General features: G+C 38.4%; 1 protein-coding gene across 2 annotated transcripts in view; it reads right to left on the bottom strand.

Annotated features, from left to right (window-relative positions):
• Positions 1 to 20,342, bottom strand: part of ADAMTS6 (ADAM metallopeptidase with thrombospondin type 1 motif 6) — a 333,597-nt gene that overhangs the window by 10,339 nt on the left and 302,916 nt on the right. For both annotated transcript variants that reach the window (XM_023210467.1, XM_023210468.2), the window contains 2 exons: positions 8,725 to 8,901; positions 5,475 to 5,631 (listed from right to left, as the gene is read on the bottom strand). In XM_023210467.1, the coding sequence (XP_023066235.1) occupies positions 5,475 to 5,631; positions 8,725 to 8,901 (334 nt within the window). The remainder of the gene's footprint in view (positions 1 to 5,474; positions 5,632 to 8,724; positions 8,902 to 20,342) is intronic.

Raw genomic sequence — 20,342 nt, 5'->3', positions numbered from 1 at the left:
TTTAACCCTTTGCCAAAGGCTTTCAGAAGCAAAAAAACTAAAGCAGATGTTGAACACAGCAAATTTTATCTCCCTTCTTCCTCCCATTTCCCTCTTGCTATTTTAATTTTTTGAAACCCTGCTTCTGATTCCCTTACTATCATTTGTTGCTTGACCTCCCTCCATTTCTTCAATCTCTCTCCATTTATTTTATTTTTTAATCTTATTCAAATTCCATTATCTTATTAAAGCTTCAGGGGACTAATATGGTTAATTTCCCTACAGATGCCTGAATTCCTTCATGATTAATGATGGTACACAGTTACCTAAATCTGAAATGTAGGAGTCATCCTGAATGCCTCCATATCTCTCATCTCCTTGTCTAATTGTTCATCAGGCTCTTTTTATTCTCCTTTCATTTTATTATTTTTCCCCCAGTTCATCACTCTCCTTTTAATCTCTACAATATTTGCCTTAGTTCACGCCTCCATCCTCTCTTGCCTGGACTCTTAGAACAAATCTTTCTCATTCTACTCCCACACAAGGCTGCCCTCCCTCTGCTCCTTTACCCTTCTGTCATCCTGAGCATGTCAAGCCCCAGTTTTTTTTCACTTGTTCCCTATAACCCAAAGATAGAGTCCTAGCTTCCTTCCACTACATGTGGAGTTTCCAAAACCAAGTCCCTGTTTCTCTCTCTGTAGCCTCATGTGCACTGGCCGCTCATCTGCCAACCCACCGCAGCGATAGTGAACTGCCTCCATGCCCCTGTGACTGCACATACTTGTCCTCTGTCAGGAATGCCCCGCATTTCAATGTCTTCTGGGTAAACTGTTTCCTATCTTCCATGTCCAGCTCAGCTTTCCTTCTCTGTGATGCTTCTGCTGATTACCTGCTCCTCTGTGCACTCATGGTCACTTCTTCCCACCCCTGGAACAGTACTGCTCATATTGTCAAAATTAGTTGTATGTTGCCAACCCTACTAAACCTTTGAGAACAGGGAACCTGTTGTATTGCATTCATAGTCTCAGTGCCTAGTACATGGTAAGTATGTTTGCTAAGTAAATAAATAAATGATTGGATGAATGTAGGATGTTATTTAAAAAATCATAATGGACAGGTGAATATATGCACATATATGAAAAAGCATGTTCAGTAAATGATACTACTATGGTTTGGTGCAAAAGTAATTGCAGTTTTTGCCATTAAAAGTAATATAATCTAGATGGTGGATGTTCATTGTAAAATTCTTTCCGCTTTGCTGTATGTTTGAAACTTCTAATTTTTTTCATAATGAAATACTGACAGGAGGGAGACCATTACCTAAACCTTGATAGTCAAAATAATTCTCAACATTCTATCTGTGGCCCATTTCATTCATAGAGATTCAACTGAAAGACTCTTACATCTCCCCAAATCCTGCCCTGTCTTGGGGTACAGCTGAAGTGATTTTTCAGTAGCTTCGTACTATGAGTCATGGCAATTTGACTGTGCCGGAGGAAAGGGGATCCTCTCCTGCCTCTTCCACTCTCCTGCATTAACCAGAAACTGCTCCTTCTCCAACTTTCTTCTTAACTTTTCCTTGCTAAAAGGCATTTCTTTTCTCCATTTTTATTTGAGACAGAGTTTCGTTCTTGTTGCCCAGGCTGTAGTGCAATGGCGTGATCTCAGCTCACCACAACCTCCACCTCCTAGGTTCAAGCGATTCACCTGCCTCAGCCTCCCAAGTAGCTGGGATTACAGGCATTACATACAGGCCCAGATAATTTTGTATTTTTAGTAGAGACAGAGTTTCTCCATGTTGGTCAGGCTGGTCTCGAACTCCTGATCTCAGGTGATCTGCCTGCCTCAGCCTCCGAAACTACTGGGATTACAGGAGTGAGCCACCATGCCCAGCCTCTTTTCTTCCATGATTTGCCTCCTACAAACCATAACAGACCACTTTTGCATTACTTTCACACTAGAACCTCTTCTCTCTCTCTAATTTTTTTTTTTGAGACAGAGTCTCCACTCTGTCATCCAGGCTGGAGTGCAATGGTGTGATCATGGCTCACTGCAACCTTGACCTCCCAAACTCCAGTGATCTTCCTACCTAAGCCTCCCAAGTAGCTGGACTACAGATGCGTGCCACCATATCCAGCTAGTTTTTAAATTTTTTTGTAGAGAAGGGGTCTCCCTATGTTGTCCAGGCTAGTATCAAACTCCTGGGCTCAAGCAATCCTCTCCCCTTGGCCTCCCAAAATGTTGAGATTGCAGGCATGAGCCACTGTGCCCGGCCTCCTTGTCTCTTTTGAAATCTATGTTATCTGTCCATTCCATATCTCTATGGATGAAAGCTTATAATTCAGTTCATAATGTTTTACTCACTTTTCCCAAGGTACACACTGGGTTTTTCCAACTATGTGTTATATAGATGGCTTACCGATTCCTTAGTCTGTGAAGCCAGGCTTGATGGAAAATGTTAAGTCATTGGTCCTTCATTTGAGCACTTGTGTAAACTGCTCCACATAACACATTCCACCTTCTTTTCTCAAATTTTTTTGAATTAAAAAAATTTTCATTTAAGTATTTGCCCTGAAAGACTATGAACTTATAAATATATTTGAATTTTCCCTAATAAATAGCAGAGGCTGGCCATAGAAAGCATTCAATAATTAGCTGCTGATTAAATGAACAAATAGTTTCAGATACTTAAATGCATTCCATATATGCTATTGGGAAATTAAAGAGAACACAAAACAAGTTATGACAGACATATCATTTGTACTTTAAATCTAATTTTGTAAAAAGAGTTATCTTCTTTCTTTTAAATGAGCTGACATCTTTAGATAATAATGATTCTAACATGAATCATACTTAGCAGGATTAATAATTTCCTAAAAATTTCCTCCTTTACTGAGAAGTCTAAATATATTGTTTTTACTGCTTGCTTTAGAATAATATTAATAAAAAGTGATTAGCCAGATAGATGAAATAACCATGAGGTGTTTCTCCAAATAACCGAAGAAACCTCAAATTAACACCTATTCATTTTAAGACAATTCCCTTAAGGCAGAAATTAGCACAGGTACAAATGATATTCTGCCTACTCTGAAAATAGTTTTGAAACTTATCATATATAAACTGCAAAGTTTATCTATAATGATTATGCATTATAGAGAAGATTTTGGAGAAATTATTAAAATTGTCTAAAATGAAGCTATGAGCATAACTCCAACAGATATATTGTTTTAGGCATGTCAAAAGGCAGTTCTTTTAGCAATGACTTAGGCTTAATCTATTGAATTAGGCTGACAGTCATGCCAGAAATGTTTTACTTCAAAATCAGAAACTCTTGCTTTTATGTCAAAAAACTCTACTTTAAAGACTAAATTAAGAATAGCATGCAAATATAGTTAAAATTGACAGGTACTTGGACCCTACCAAATGTGGGTTCAGATCCTGACTCTACTACTTCCTAGTCTTTAAATTGGGCAAATCACTATCTTCCCCTGTGCCTCACTTTCCTCATTAGTAATACCAACTCTCAGAAGCTTGTTGTCAGGATTATATAAGATACTATACACACACACACACACACACACACACACACACACAGACTTGCAGAGAGAGATCTATTTGTGTATGTGAGATATATAACACAGACTATATAAAGAGCCTAACATAATAGCCAACATAGACTAATTTAATATGATAGTTATATCCTCTCTCCTACCTTAACCTTGTATCTTCCAATTCTGAAAGAAAAAGAGAACCCCGAATTCAGGTGATCTTTTGCTAACTTACAATGGATAAAAGAAATTATTGCTGGAGTCTTACAGAAGAGAGATTTTGTTCTGTTTTGGTTTGGGGAGGTTTTTCTGAGACAGAGTCTCAGTCTGTTGCCCTGGCTGGAGTGCAGTGGCATGATCAGGGCTCACTGCAGCCTCAACTTCCTGGGCTCAAGTGATCCTCCTGCCTCAGCCTCCCAAGGAACTATGACTACAGGCACCCACCACCATGCCTAGCTAACTTTTTAATTTTTTTGTAGAGACAGGTTCTCAGTATGTTGCCCAGCATGGTCTTGAACTCCTGGGCTCAAGTGATCCTCCCACCTCAACCCTCCCAAAGTGCTAAGATTACAGATGTGAGCCACCGCACCCGGCTAAGAGATTTTTTTTTGAAGATAATTTAAAAGATAATTTTTTTCCAAGAAAAATACTTTTGTTTGTTATAGATTTTGAGCCCTTCTCAAGAGAGGGAAAGCTAGATTTCCAGAATCTAAAGGGACAAGAAAGAAGTAGCAGTAAAGCCAGAGATTCTGTAAAATTTAAAGTTGTGATTTTGAATTAATGTAGCATAGGGTTATACATTTTGAAAGAGTAATTATGTGTATAATAAGTGCACTGTGTTGAGGCTTAAGTATACAAAACAGACCATTTGCAAAGATGCAAGGTGTCTGGATCTTGTCATACAAGATCACTTTCTTAAAACAAAATTCCCAAGAAAACACTTTTAAATTGTGAATATAATTTTTAAGAATCCTTTGAATTAGACAGAGTTGATCAAAATAAAGCGATCTCTCTTGAAGATGTTTATAAACATACAGTTTTCACTTGAAAAATATTAACATATTATTTGACTATATATTCATGATAGGTTTTTTCAGGGCCTTATAATTTAAATTTGTGGCTTCAGATGTTGTTCATGTGCATATATTTGATCCTGCCTGTATTTTCATGTGAGAAGGCAGTCTAAACTTCTGGACTATGCCATGTTTGTCTTCACATTCCTAATAATTTCTGTCACAGTGACTCGCACATGGTAGCATTCGAGAAATTCCTAATGAATGCCTAAATGAATAAAGAAATTACTTTCATTTAAAAAACAGATTTTTAAAAGTCAGAATTGTGGGGGGAGGGGGGCATCTGCTGTTAATAAAGGGATTTCCCAATGTATAAAAAACAGAAAGAGAAATTCCAGAGCACAAACACCTTTGTTTTCCTTTATAAACAGCTACATAATTATTTTTCTACTTTTCTACGATAAGAAAATTAGCATTTAAAATGCAAGTAGTTTCAAACATATGCTTTGATTATATGTACAACAATAATGAATTTAAATCTTCAGCATGATAGCGATCCACTGTCATATCCAAAAAGAAACCGAAGTTTGCACTTCAAGAGTAGTTCATTAGGAAACATCTCTAAAGTCTTAATATAAATCAAACATAGAATATGAGGCTGGATGTGATCTTAGAGATTATCTACTCCAATTTCTTATTTCATAGATAAACTTAGCTCCAGAGAGGTTAAGTGACTTAACAAGGTCATAAAGTTAGTTAAAAAGTCAGGAAAAACTTTGGTTTCCTGATTGCTGTCTGCATAAGTAGCTTTCACAAATGCTCTACTCAAACTACACTACAGTAGTGGGTTTATTGTGCTCTTCAAACCCTGGGAACAGTACAGTAAAGGTGGGTCATTAGCGACCACAGGCCCCTCCTCCATGGAAAAACTCACCTTCAGTATTAGAAATGGGGGTACTGTCACATTTGCTTTCACACTGCTGCATTGATGGAGGCCGAACAGTTTCTGGACAGTCACTAGATGCCTGTCCAGTGTAGGAGAGACACTGCACAGTTCTCATCTGCTGTCCAAGGCCACACTGAGCAGAACACTAAATCCAAAGATACAAAGAAACAAAATATTGATCTCAACAATTTTCAGGGGGTAAAAAATATACTATGTCATTTCAAATACAACACAATATAAACTTTTTTTTTGAGACACAGGGTCTTGCTATGTTGGCCAGGCTGGTCTCGAACTCCTGGCCTCAAGCAATCCTCCTGCCTTGGCCTCCCAAAATGCTGGGAGTACAGGCATGATCCACCACACCCAGCCACAATACTAACTTTTAAAGCCCACATGTGGTTCATTTTTGAGAGGTGTATGATTAGGTCATTCTACTATCAAACTGGTTTGGAAAGTCAAACATCATGTTATTACCCTAGCAAATAGACTCAATATACTTCCCAGAAGATAATACATAGAGATTTCTTGCTATCACTGCAACAATTCCCAACAAGGCTGGTGACCTCTAGCAGGAGCGTCATGAGAAAATCCTTGTGATGAAGTAGAATAATGAGAGATTGTAGGGCTAGGAAATCACTATTGCTCCCTATTTATTATAAGTGTGTAGGTAAATAACCTGGTGGCTTATTGGAGTGTCCTGTATGTGATCAAACTATTAGTTCAATGTAATAGCAGTGACAGCTGTGGAGCCTGGTGATGGGGTCATTAAAAAAAAAAAAAAAAAAAAAAAAGAACTTAAATAAGTCCCTCAGGTTTTCTAAGGGATTGCAAGCCACAAAAACCTGAGAAGCAGTCTGTGTTCTCAAATGAGTGTGTCTCCCTCTCCTTTTGCATCTACTCTGGGATTCAGGCTCTTCAGACTGAAGTTACTGTCTGAGAGGCTTAGTTTCATTTGGGACTGATCAGCTGCTGAGGCTGAAGAATGAAGCTGGGTTAGTCTATGGGCCTGCCATCGAGAATACCAGAAAGCCTATGAAATGTGGGATCAAAGGCATGAGGAAGTAACTGGTGCCAACACAGGGGATGGTGATGTTTACAGGGTCAAAAAATTGAAGCCCTGTTGGATTTGTTTGCAAAAACTCTGAAAGTACCCACAGGACTTGTAAGGATATTCATGAAGAGCCTTAAAAAAAAAAAAATGTTTTCAGACAGTCACAGATGCTCACACCTGTAATCCCAGCATTTTGGGAGGCTGAGGCGGGCGGATCATGAGGTCAGGATATCGAGACCATCCTGGCTAACACGGTGAAAACCCGTGTCTACTAACAATACAAAAAATTAGCCAGGTGAGGTGGCGGGCGCCTGCAGTCCCAGCTTCTTGGGAGGCTGAGGCAGGAGAATGGCGTGAACCTGGGAGGTGGAGCTTGCAGTGAGCTGAGATCGTGCCACTGCACTCCAGCCTGGGTGACAGAGCGAGACTCCATCTCCAAAAAAAAAAAAAAAAAGGTTTTCATACAGAATGACAAATAAATGTACTCTAATATATTAAAGCATCTTTGAAAATGTATTTTCACTGGTTATTTGAAATTTTAGGAAACTGAATTGAAATTATAAATGGGAAGAAAAGGACTTGACAACATTTAAAAGAATAATCTCAAATTGACAATGGTAAATTCGGCAAAATTACTAAAACACAAAAACTTCCAACTGACTTTTATACAGTAGATTGCAACAAAGAATATATAGAGAAGGAAATGCCTGCCTGGTTTAAAATAAAAATCTTGTAGCATGTCTGCTCTGATTCTTTAATAGCATCATATCAATCATGTGTTGTGAAGCTGTCACACTTCTATAGTGAAACATAATTTGACACTTACCTGCATACAGTGCTTCACACTGTCATGCGTATTCTACTTGAGCATTTTGTAAATTAAACTAAATACTGCTATAGAGATGCCAAGCATTACTAATTTTATGATTATATTTATTTTGTCTCCTCAAAGTGCTGAGCACAGAGCAAGTATACTTAATTACCTTTATGGGTACTGAAAATCTTTGCCCTCTCCCAAATGAAATGAAAGAGATGTCTAGATGTTACTGTACTCTGGCAATATTGAATTTTTGCCAGAGTTTTGACAGCAACTTATATGAAATGCCATTTTTAATAAGTAAAGACAGACCCAGAGCACAAACAAAATCATATTGGCATAAATCACAATATGTCATTATGATTTATTTGAGTCTCAAGTATTAGAAAATGACTTGCTACAAGGTCAGTTATGAAACTACAGGATAAGGGCATTGATTGGTTAGATATGTACTTTCTGGGGCATTTTTTAAAATGTAACCTAATAGATTTCCTCTTTGACATTTAGAAGAACAATACTTAATTTTCCTTCTATCTAAATATACCAACTTGGTCTTTTTTATTAAGAATTTTTTTATTTGGCAAAAAAAATTATGTCTGTTTATCATGTATGACATGATATTTTGAAGTATATAACCATTGTGGAGTGACTAAATCTAGCTAATTAACATATTACTTCACAAAATTTTAATATTGTGCTGAGAACCAACTTTTTTAAATAGAATTTAAGGTGGCCTACAGAAAGATAACACAATTTAAAAGCAGATAAGACAGAAAAAATAAGAATTGGAACTTAAGGTGGAAATGAGTCTAATATAAAAATACATACCAAAATTCCTATATACTTTTTTCCCAATTCATAGCATCCATCAGATAAAAACAAATCAATTAATGAATAAGTATTAATAATATTTCAAGGATTGTCAATCACAGTATCAAACTAATTAAAAACCCCACAACTTTTTTTGTGAGTTTAAGAGTAATTATTTCTATTTTGCAAGTGGGAAGATGAAGACACTGGTGTTAACTGATTTGTTCCTTTATCAGCTGAGAGAGCCAGGACTAGAATCCAAAGTTTCGGTAGCTTGTTCAAATCTCTGTCGGTTATTCTATTTCTCTTTTAATTTTAATCTACAATGGATCTGAAGAATAGAATCTGAAGTTGGAAGTGTGTGGCTGTGGGAGAATCACTGGCACACTCTGTATGTGTCCACAGGTGGTGGCTGTGGTTTGTGCAGTTTCACACTCATGCCTCATACCTAGACTTCTACGTGTTAATTCTTACTCATCTCTCAAGCCCTTACAATGATCACACAAGGAACCTGTCTCAAGGTGCTATTTCAGCAGGAGCCCACAGTACAAACGCCTTACCTGGCCCCAGTCTCCTGTGACCCAGCGAGGAGGAGGGCAGCGGCCCAAACTGCAGCGGATGCGGACAGGAGGTTTGCTTTCCTCCGGACATTGTGCAGCTGGGAATGTCTTAGAGAGGTCACTGCTCTTGCACAGAACAATCCGATGCTTGAATCCTGGACCACATTTTGGAGTACACTGGAAATAAAATAGTATTGAATCACGACAGTTTAAAGACAGAGGAAAATTTAAGGAAAGTCTTTCTTCAAGTAAATGTGTGTTTTAGTATAGAATATACAAATATACTAAGTTCTAGGCAGTCTCTCAGATACAAAGTTCCTTAAAGGTTTTTAAGCAGAGGTACTTTTATCTTTGTCTTAAGGGTTTGAAGAGCTAAATCCAACATTTGCTTTTCTTGGCTAACTCGTTTTCTTGCTCTGTTGGGGATAGGTTGATTCCTCTATTCCTCTCTATCCTTGGCCTCATCAGCTGTGATAAGATTCTGCTAATTTTTGGAATGTGGAATCCTTGGTTTCCTACTTGGTGGGTGTGGTCTTCTAAAAGGAATTTGTATGTTATTAGTAAACCACAAGAACTTGTCTCTGTGAAGCAAGTTCAGGGTTGATTTAGATAAACTATTCTCATGCTGAATCGCTAAGAATACTTGGTCACAGGTGAAGGTTTCTTGCACAGAAAATCTCTTGACTTTTCCCCATACATCAGTTACAAATCTTAGGAAGTTGTTCTTTAGAATTGGTTCTGTTTGTTCTTCATACTGAGGGAGGGATGTTTTTCCCTGTGTCACAAATCTTATGCACCTCATCTCCAGGTGTTTCTAGAAGTCACCTATTTAACATAGTAGCTGACTTGAGTCTTCCAGCTTTCTCCCCTGTATGTCTTGACCCTTCCTTAAAAATCTGTACTTCAGGCTGGGCACAGTGGCTCACGCCTGTAATCCCAGCACTTTGGGAGGCTGAGGTGGGCAGATCATGAGGTCAAGAGATCAAGACCATCCTGGCCAACATGGTGAAACCCTGTCTCTACTAAAAATACAAAAATTATCTGGGTGTGGTGGTGCATGTCTGTAGCCCCAGCTACTTGGGGGGCTGAGGCAGGAGAAGCACTTGAACCAGGAGGGGGAGGTTGCAGTGAGCCAAGATTGTGTCACTGCACTCCAGCCTGCAAACAGAGCAAGACTCTGTCTCAAAAAAAAAAAAAAAAAAAAAAATCTATACTTCCCCTCAATCAAGGGAGGACCTTCCCCACAACATTTGGAAGCACTGTATATATAGTTTTCATGCAGAAAACATTTCCAGATCTCCTACAGGAACTACACTAGACTGGGGAGATACAAAAATGAATGAAACAGGTGCTTGGTTGGAGACGTGAGTCTTGCTGAAGCTCCCAGCTGAATAAAGTCCTTCCTTCTTTAACTCGGTGTCTGAGGGGTTTTGTCTGCAGCTTGTTCTGCTACATTTCTTGGTTCCCTGACCAGGAAGCGAGGTGATTAACGGATGGTCAGATGGTCGAGGCAGCCCCTTAGGCAGCTTAGGCCTGCCCTGTGGAACATCCCTATGGGGGACTCTGGCCAGCTTGAGCGATGCGGATCCTGAGAGTGCTCCTGGGTAGGCAATTGGCCGAGTGGAACGCCTCACCAGAGCAATGTGTGGCAGGCCCCCATGGAGGATCGACGCAGTGGCTGAACACCAGGAAGGAACTGGCACTTGGAGTCTGGACATCTGAAACTTGGTAAGACTAGTCTTTGGAACTTGGCCACTCCATTTGAGGGGAAGCGTGGCCTGATCACCCACAGTGTGCCTGTACTGGCACTTCAGTTTTTGTTTTTGACTTGACTTGGATTGCTTGATACTTTGGTTTTGACCTGGCTTGGATTCTGGATACTCTGATTTTGGTTTTGATTCTGGTTTTGTGTAAACTATAAAAGTATGTGTGTGCCCTTTTTATCTGTTCTTTGTTTCATGGTGTGTTTGTGGTGTTAGTGTGGTGTTTTGTCTCGAAGAAGCATGGGTCAGGCACAAAGTAAGCTCACCCCACTAGGAACTATGTCGAAAAATTTCAAGAAAGGATTTAAGGGAGATTATGGTGTTACTATGACACCAGGAAAACTTAGAACTTTGTGTGAAATACACTGGCCAGCATTAGAGGTGGGTTGGGCATCAGAAGGAAGCCTGGACAGGTCCCTTGTTTCAAAGGTATGGCACAAGGTAACCTGTAAGCCAGGGCACCTAGACCAGTTCCCGTACATAAACCCTGGGTTACAGCTGGTTTTAGACCCCACTCCCCGCCCCCCAACCAGTGGTTGAGAGAACAGCAGCATAAGCGGTTGGCAGAGGCAAGGAAAGACCAGCGGAGAGACAGAGAGGAAAGAGAGAGAAAAAGGGGCAAAGAGAGAAAGAGGAAAAGACAGAGAGGAAGAGACAGAGAGACAAACAGGGAGTCAAGGAGAGAGAGAGAGAGAAAGGCAGAGAGAGAGGAAGAGACAAAGGCAAATGCAAAGTCAAAGAGAGAGAGACAGAAAGTCAAAGAGAGAAAGAGAGAAATATACAAGTAGTTAAGAAAAAAACACCCAGTGTACCCTATTCTTTAAAAGCCAAGGTAAATTTAAAACCTACAATTGATAATTAAAGGTATTCTCTGTAACCCTGTAACACTCTGATACCACTTTGTTTTCAGTGTAAATAAGGGCTTATCCTGAAAACACTGAGGCCTTCCTATCAAAAATCCTTAACCCAGTAACCTGGATAGCCCAGATGTATTCAATCTCTGGCAGCAACTGCTTTGCTAACAGAAGAAAGTAAAATAACTTTTAGAGGAAACCTCATTGTGAGCACACCTCACCAGTTCAGAAGTATCCTAAGGAAAAAAAAAAAAAGAATGATTTAACATTAACCACTGAAAATTCCCTTAACCCAGCAGGTTTCCTAACAGGGGATCTAAATTTTAATTATCATACAAAGGCCCGACCAGACCTACGAGGAACTCCCTTCAGGACAGGAGGATGGATGGTTCCTCCCAGGTAACTGAAGGAGAAAAAAAAGCCATCTATCCCAATTCTAAGTTAATTTGGACTAAACAAGGTCTTATTAATAGCAAAGGATAATCGAAATCCCAAACTTACAAGGTTTTCAACAAAAGTAAAGTTTGCCAAAAGTTAACAGTGTAACATGTATTATAGTAACTTCCAATCTTGTGGCCTTAGACAGTCTAGTCCACAGACATAAAAGAGGTTCACTTTGGAAAAGAATGGTTATCATCTTTGGAAAAAAAGGGGGGGGGGGGGGCAGAATTATGTAAAAAGAGTGTTATATGGTAAATTCTTGTCCTGAAATAAATTAACTGGTTGTTTAAAGAAAGAAGTGTTTGTAATAAGTCAGAAAGTTGAGGCATGTCGAATAATTGTCTGTGAAAGTCGTGAAAGAAAAAAATGTTATTAAAAAATAGAATTTATGCAATAAATGTCGTATAATTTAAAAGTAACTAGGCCTCCTGAATGTAAAACTATTGAAAAAAAAGACAGTTTATGTGCAAGGTGTATAAGGAAAGTAAAATATATCTTTGGTAAAAGGATTATAAGGAGGCATAAGAATGTAAATTTTTACCTACATTAAAAGATTAAAAACTATATATTGTTTTGAAGGTTTAATCAAGTTTTAAAACATTAATTGTAAATAAAAATCTGTGTGTAAACATACTGGCTAAAGTTAAACGGGTATCAACCAGTTTTTCTGTGAATTGGACATTAAAGTAAAAACATGAGTTTTTCTTAAAGCACTAACCTGCTCTTTAATAAAGATTATAAAAGGTTAAAAAGAGTCTATAAAAATTTTACCTTATGGCCCAACATTAAAAATTGAATAAATGTCTACAAAGTTTTAGTAAAACTAAGTTTAACATTAATAGCACACTAATATAAAGGTAAAATTTAGATTATCTGGTATAAAAATCATACAGGAAGCATTGTCAAATATAAAATGGTGTTTGGCTTCTTTGGTCTAAAAACTAATAAAAATAGGTGCTAAAGGAAATTTCTCAGTAGAAAGGCACCAAGGACTATAAAGTCCACTGCTGATGTCCCCACATTTAAAACAAAGGTCAGTTTCTTAGAAATTATATACTTGGTTTATCTTCCACTTTCCTTTCCCTCAAAACTAAAAGTCTTTTAGCACAGGTACCACCCCTAGAATTTCCAGTAAGCCAGCACCAGCCTGAAGATCACCTTCTCATCAAAGGGTGGAAAGAAGAAAAACTCGAGCTAGCCTAGGAAGGACCCTACCTTGTGCTGCTAACCACCGAGACTGCCATTCATAGAGCAGAAAAGGGATGGACTCATCACACCTGAGACAAAGTGCCACCCCCTACAGAGTCGTGGGCCACAGTCCCAGGGAAAATCCTACCAAATTAAAGCTAAGAAAAATTTAGCACTTTCATCTATTCTATTACTCTTTCTTCTTCCCTTGCTCTATTGCTGACCCCTTAGTTATTAACATAACCAAGTCAATTTTGCCTCAAACTATTGCATTTAACGCTTGCCTTGTTATACCCTGTGGGGACTTGCCAAGTCAAAGACAGCTCTCTACTTCAGAAAAGTACCTCTGTCCCTCCTGCCTCTCCTCAGACTGGGCATTAGTAAATTAGGACCATTTAATCTGGGTAAATTTCGATAAAGACTCCAGTGTCAACCAGGAGTCTTGCCCCCCAATGTAGAGCTTTCATGCCATCGTTGGTCCAATGTTCTGTGGACCACTAAAGAGCAAGGATGGACTGCCCCAACCAGTTTTTGTAATTTCCTAAAATCATACATTCGTTTTACTAGAGGATCATAAAAGTTAAAGACTTAAAACAAACTTTGCCAATTAAAACAGGATACCAAGATGCAAATGCCTGGTTGGAATGGGCCAAATACCATCTGCATGTTAAACAAAAGCAATTGTTATGCTTGTGCACAGGGCAGGCCAGAGGCCCAGATTGTCCCCTTTCCACTAAGGTGGTCCTTCAGTAGACCAGGCGTGGGCTGCATGGTAGCTCTCTTCCAGGATTCTACAGCCTGGAGTAATAAGTCATGCCAAGCTCTCTCTGCTATATCCCAAAGTCAGGCACCCTGTGGGTCAGCCCCCAAGGGTCATCCAGCCTCCATCTCCCAACACTAAGTTCACTTCATGTCTCTCACGACAGGGAGGAAACTTAGTGTTCCTTGGAGACCTGAAGGGATGCAGTGAGCTTAAGAATTTTCAAGAGCTTATCAATCAGTCAGCCCTTGTTCATCCTCAAGCAGATGTGTGGTGGTATTGTGGTGGACCTTTACTGGGCACTCTGCTGAATAACTGGAGTGGCACTTGTACTTTAGTCCGGTTGGCTATCCCTTTCACCCTGGCATTTCATCAACCAGAGGGAGGAAGAATAAGACATTGTAAAGCGAGAGAAGCCTCTTATGGGTCTTTCGACTCTCACGTCTATGGAGCCCCACGGGGAACACCAGATCAATTTAAAGTTTGAAATCAAATAAAGGCAGGATTTGAGTCAATATTTTGGTGGGTGACAGTTAATAAAAATGTAGATTGGATAAACTACATCTATTACAACCAACAGCAACAAGCTTTTCATGAGTTAAAAGAAAAACTCATGTTGGCCCCAGCCCTGGGGCTACCTGACCTGACAAAACCCTTTACACCCTATGTGTCAGAAAGAGAAAAAAATGGCAGTTGGAGTTTTAACCCAGACTGTGGGGCCCTGGCGAAGGCCAGCGGCCTATCTCTCAGAACAACTAGACAGGGTTTCCAAAGGCTGGCCCCCATGTCTAAGGGTGCTGGCAGCAAGGTCCCTGTTAGCACAAGTAAGAAGCAGATAAACGAACCTTTGGGCAAAACCTGAATACAAAGGCCCCCCATACTGAGGTAACTTTAATGACTACAAAAGGACATCATTGGTTAACAAATGCTAGATTAACCAAGTACCAAAGCTTGCTATGTGAAAATCCCCGCATAACCACTGAAGTTTGCAACACCCTAAACCCCACCACCTTGCTCCCGGTATCAGAAAGCCCAGTTGAACATGACTGTGTAGAGGTGTTGAACTCAGTTTATTCTAGCAGGCCCAACCTCTGAGACCATCCTTGAACATCACAGACTGTGAGCTGTACGTGGACGGGAGCACTTCGCCAACCCCTGCAAAGTGACTCTGAAAAAGATGACAAGCCCTGCTACAGTCACACCCGGAAGCTGACTGGTCCACACAAGGCCGAAGCATGAGGAAACTCATCATGGAACTCATGTTCCTTAAAATTTGGACTTATAGGGTAAGGACTACAACTGACCTTTCTCAGACTGACGGCTGTTCCCAGTGTATACATGAAGTCACTGAGGTAGGACAAAAAGTTGCTATAGTCCTATTATTTTATGGTTATTATAAGTGTACTGGGACTCTAAAAAGAACTTATTTGTATAATGCTATTCTATACAAGGTATGTAGCCCAGGAAATGACCAACCTGATGTATGTTATGACCCATCTGAGCCTCCCATGACCACAGTTTTTGAAATAAGATTAAGGACTGAGGACTAGTGGGGGCTCATAAACAATATGAGTAAAATGTTAGCCAAAACAAAAGAAAAAGGGGTGCCCAAACAAGTCACCTTGAAGTTTGATGCCTGTGCTGTCATTAATAGTAATAAGTTAGGAATAGGATGTGGTTCTCTTAATTAGGAAAGAGGCTATACGGCAGAAAACAAGTACATTTGTCATGAATTAGGACTGTGTGGAAATGAATGTGGATACTGGTCTTGTGTCATTTAGGCTACTTGGATAAAAAAGAAAATGAATCCTGTCCGTCTTCAGAAAAAAAAAATGAATTAAATAGTCTCTACCCTGAAGGAGCTCAGAGTCTTATTTAGGAGACAGACATGGAAACACAGGTTAATGTTAAAAGTATCATATAAGTGGATGTAGAACACATAAATTATTGTGCCCCAACACCATCAGCATGTTTTATAATATGTATTTACATGTCTTTTCATCTCTACTAGACTATAAGCTCCTTAAAATTACTCCATTTGTTTCATCTTTGCATGCTTGTGTGCATGAAAACACACACACACACACACACACACACACCCACCCCAGGAGCCAGCTGAGGACTCTGAGTAAACGCTTGATAAATATATGCTCTTCTTTATCTGGAAAGGTGACAGTTTTGATTTACCATTAGGTAAATCAAGATGTACTGGTTGTGGATGGGGAGATCTAGGTGAACACCGTACACATGTACACACATGGATTTTGTTAGGGGCAATCTTTGAGCCTGAAATATGTCATAGAAAGAGAGAAAAATATTAACAATTTTTTCAGATGAAAATCAATGATTCAATGCAAACTTTATTACAATGAATATAATCACAGAATGCATTTCCTCCAACTTAGAAAAGGTTTCATTAAGATGCATTTTGAAGGAGGATAACACAATTTTTTCCAGTGTAGCTCGAGAAGAGGCTTTAGTTAGGGAGGGAAGATCAAGAGAGAAATTCCTGATCCCTTTTATTCCTCTTCACAGCCTAATCAATATCCTCATAACCTGGTGCTGCCTCACTCTACCCTTACAATCCATCACTAGGTCTTATTAATCCAATTCCGAAATCTCTCTCACACCTGTTGATTTCTCTCCATCTCTACTGCCACTAATCTTACTTCAGACAAACATAATTTCCCATGTAAAATTTTGTAATGGCTTTCTAGTAGGTCTCCTGTTTCTTCCTCTTGCTTCACTCAAATCCACTCCCTAAACTTTAGTCAGAGGGATCTTTCTAAAACACAAATCCAGTTATACTGCATTTTGATTGGAAAAAAAAAAAATCCCTTAATGGCTTACTATTGCCTTCAAGATAAAAATTCAAACTCTATATATGCTTAGTACACCACAGTAGTAAGGCTCTACTTACCTCTTGAAGTTCATCTCTCTATATGTCAGTCATATAAAATAATTTCCAATATTCTCCAGTACTAGCCCAGTGTCAGGCACAAAGTGAATAGTGTTGCTTTTGCAGCTATGGTAACTACTACTACTACTGCCGCTAATAGCATCTATCATTTAATAAATACTGTATATACCAAGTGTGCTAAATGCTATAATTTATATAGTCCTTACAACTCTCCTATGAGGTGGCAATTATTATTCTGTTTTTAAAATGAGAAAGCAAACTTAGAGTGACTGGTAAAAAGTCACACACATATTAAGTGGTGGAGCCATTCTAATACTAATTCTTACTAAGTATTTTCTGGATGTCAGACACTGTACTATGTACTTTGTATGTATTGTCTAATTTAATACAACAATCACTTACATTTCAAGAAACCAAGGCATGCAATAATTTCTGTAGAATGAATAAAGCCCTAATCCAAGTCTTTGAGCTTGCCTCACTTGTGTCAAGTCCATTTCTATCTCTTGAACTTGTTCCACTTGTTTTATTCCTCTTCACTTCATGCCAAGCCTCCTCCACTGTTCAAACTGAAGACTTAGAGGATTTCTGCCACTCTCTTAAAGCTTAATATTATAATTGGTAATAGTAACACTACTATACTACTTCACATTTCATTAAAGATGAACAGTTCAGAAAATACTTTCAATATAATATTAAACATTATTAAACAAATTTTTAGGAATTATTACAGATGAGGAACTTCATTAAGGATAAACAGCAAATGGTAAAGCTGGAACGAAATCGTAGGCCTTGTGACCCATACTTTAGGGCCTACTCCTTATCCATTTTTCTGTTGTTATTGTATTCACAGGCTGCTCTTAGTGTTGGCAGAAACAAACTCATGACAATACATAGTAAATATGAATTATTAGAAGAATAAGTTGAGGTGAAGTATAAGAGGATACAGGCCACTTCATCCATATGTTATGCAAAAACATACAGGATGTATAGGGAACTCAGTTTTTGTATTTCGAGGCTATGATTAGTTTTCTAACGGGAGCATTCATCGAAAAATGCAGTTATGCCACTCCCCTGACTCCTTCACATTTTAAAATCATGTGTATGTATATTAAAGTCTGAGACATACGTCTCTTGTTTATTCTAATAACTTTTGCCAGTGGCAAGAAGCTTCTGTTATTATTTTATGTGCAGTTATGTGTAAAGGTAAACACACAATGACATTTACTTGGGCAAGAAATCATTTTAGAAAAATTACACCTCAAAATTCACTATTTTAGCTAAGGATATTTTATCTTATAGCAACAGAGGTACAGAGATTTTATACAATATTTTCAAGAGAGTGAATGACTGAAAATTAACCAGATTTTCAAGACAGTGAATGACTGAAAACTACATTGCTATCAAATTTGTTACTCAGTGAATACACCAGGCCTGAACCCTGCAGATCCAGCCACAAATATTACATGTCTACAGCCAGAGTCTCATTTCTGGTCTCTGCAAATATTGTACTTCTTACAGGTGATTATAAAATTAAATGTTTAAAAATTGCTTGTAAAAATAGTAAAGGCACAGGAATGCCACTTAAACCTGGTTCATTTAAGTAGAACTCTAGCAAGTCCTTCTGACTTTATGTCAGAGATGTTCAAGCAGAGGAGTCCTCAGTTTGTTTTTATATTTACTTATTCCTTCTGCTTTCTTGAGGCCTAAAAAGCCTCATTTTTCCCTCTTTACCCTACTGATAAATACAGTATCCCTTCCTTATCCGCAGTTTCATTTTCTGCAGTTTCAGTTGCCAGTGATCAACTGAAGTCTGAAAATAGATGAGTATAGTACAGTAAGATATTTTGAAAGAGACGTTACATTCACAGAACTCTTATTACAGTATGCTGTTATAATATTGTAATTTTATTATTATTGTTAATCTCTTACTGTGCCTAATTTATAAATTTATAAATTAAACTTTATTATAGGTTTGTATAGATAGGAAAAAAGTATATAGTATATATAAGGTTCAGTACTATCTGCAGTTTCAGGTATCCACTGGGAGTCTTGGAACATGTCCCCTGTGGATAAGGGGGGACTACTATCAATGTGTTTGTCCATCTGAAGTCCTCTGTTTTATTTAGCTATGTAAAAAATAAAAATAAAATAAAATAATTAAAAAATAAAATAAAAATATAAAAATTTCTAGAAAAGCAAGATGAGCCACGGTTATGCATATATAGACATGTATGTTATGTAATATATAGACATTAACTTAATTATGAATGCTTCAGAGCATTCTCCAGAGATAATTATTGGCCTATACCCACACAAAGAGTATATTTTTACATAACTTTTGAGTGTGCAGTAAAATCTATTAGTAATAATTAGAAATTGGGATACTTAGTTCAATACTTTTTTTTTTTTTAGATCAAAGAATAGTTATAAACATCAAAATTCATCTCATTCTTTCTCATAATAAACCTTTAGGTAGCAGGGTAGAAGATATTATAAAATTTAGAAGACTAGTGGTCTATTCTTTAGTAAAGCTGTTTCTCATTATTTCTCCTTATGTGGGTGAATGCCTATTTTTTCCTCTTTATTCATATAATTAGAATCTCTTGATCATTTAAAATCTGACCAGACCTGCTATTTTTTGTTTTCATGTCAGTGGACTATAAGAGGTGACTTTTAGGAGAGATGCATTTGCTTCAGCTTAAGAAGCAAAAATATATTTTGCAGAAAAAGTATTTGAAACCAACCAGGGAAAAAAATTGGCCTTCACCTGTAAAGGACAGAAACATTAACATTTTGGGGTTACACTGAGTTCTCCCTGGAGAGAGGGGTTTAAATTACTTAGTCAAAGGACTAGAGTAGAACCTAGGAGTATACAAGGTACCGACACAATTGTCTCATCAAACAAAACACAGTCCCTTGTAGGTAGATTTTCCCCATCTTTCTTAAGTAATGCTATCTAAACATAAGTACTATAAAGTCAGTTGAGTAAGATGCCAGTTACCCACTTGTCCAAGAGTAAGTACAAGAAATGTATCTTTTTCAATAGGCATTATTCTGTAGGAGTCAAATCAACCATTTTGATACATCAAAAGGATGGGTTAGGGCTGCTGGACCCCATCCACGGTATGCAGCAATGCTTTCAAGAGCTACTGGCCAAGTGAGGGCAAAAACAGAAAACTATTTAAAGTCCAAATAGCCCAGGTGATCCCAAGCATAGATTATAGGACATGCGAAAGCTGTGGCTTCATTAGTTCCGGAAAAGGCTGCTGATGAGCCATTTTCCACCAAGTAATTTAACTTTTTTTTTCTTCCTTTTGCCATAAGTACTGGGTGGGTTTCACTGACGCTGGCTTTACAACAATGGAAATTTTATACTAGAAAAGGAAAGGGTCAAAGGGTAAATTCCTCTTGCTGCAATATGTTTTCACCAGTTGAACCTCACCCTTGTGATTAGCAGAGTTCAGACAGCTGAGCGTTGGAAGTGGGGAGGGGGCAGAAAGGGGGGGTTTTCATGGGTGTGTCAAAAAAATTGTGTGAAATATTTGCCAAAGGTTAACTGAAAGAGACTGGATACCGCCTGCTCTTTTGCTGGGACGTTCTCTTTTCATTAGTGGGAGGTGTTCCATTCCTTTGGGAAGAACAGGCTCCTTGTTCTCATTTTGTTCACAATAGCTACTCAGACATCTATTTCA

The sequence above is a fragment of the Piliocolobus tephrosceles genome, chromosome 4, assembly GCF_002776525.5.
Source record: "Piliocolobus tephrosceles isolate RC106 chromosome 4, ASM277652v3, whole genome shotgun sequence".
In the NCBI taxonomy this organism is placed as follows: domain Eukaryota; kingdom Metazoa; phylum Chordata; class Mammalia; order Primates; family Cercopithecidae; genus Piliocolobus; species Piliocolobus tephrosceles.
This window is presented reverse-complemented; position numbering and strand designations above follow the sequence as displayed.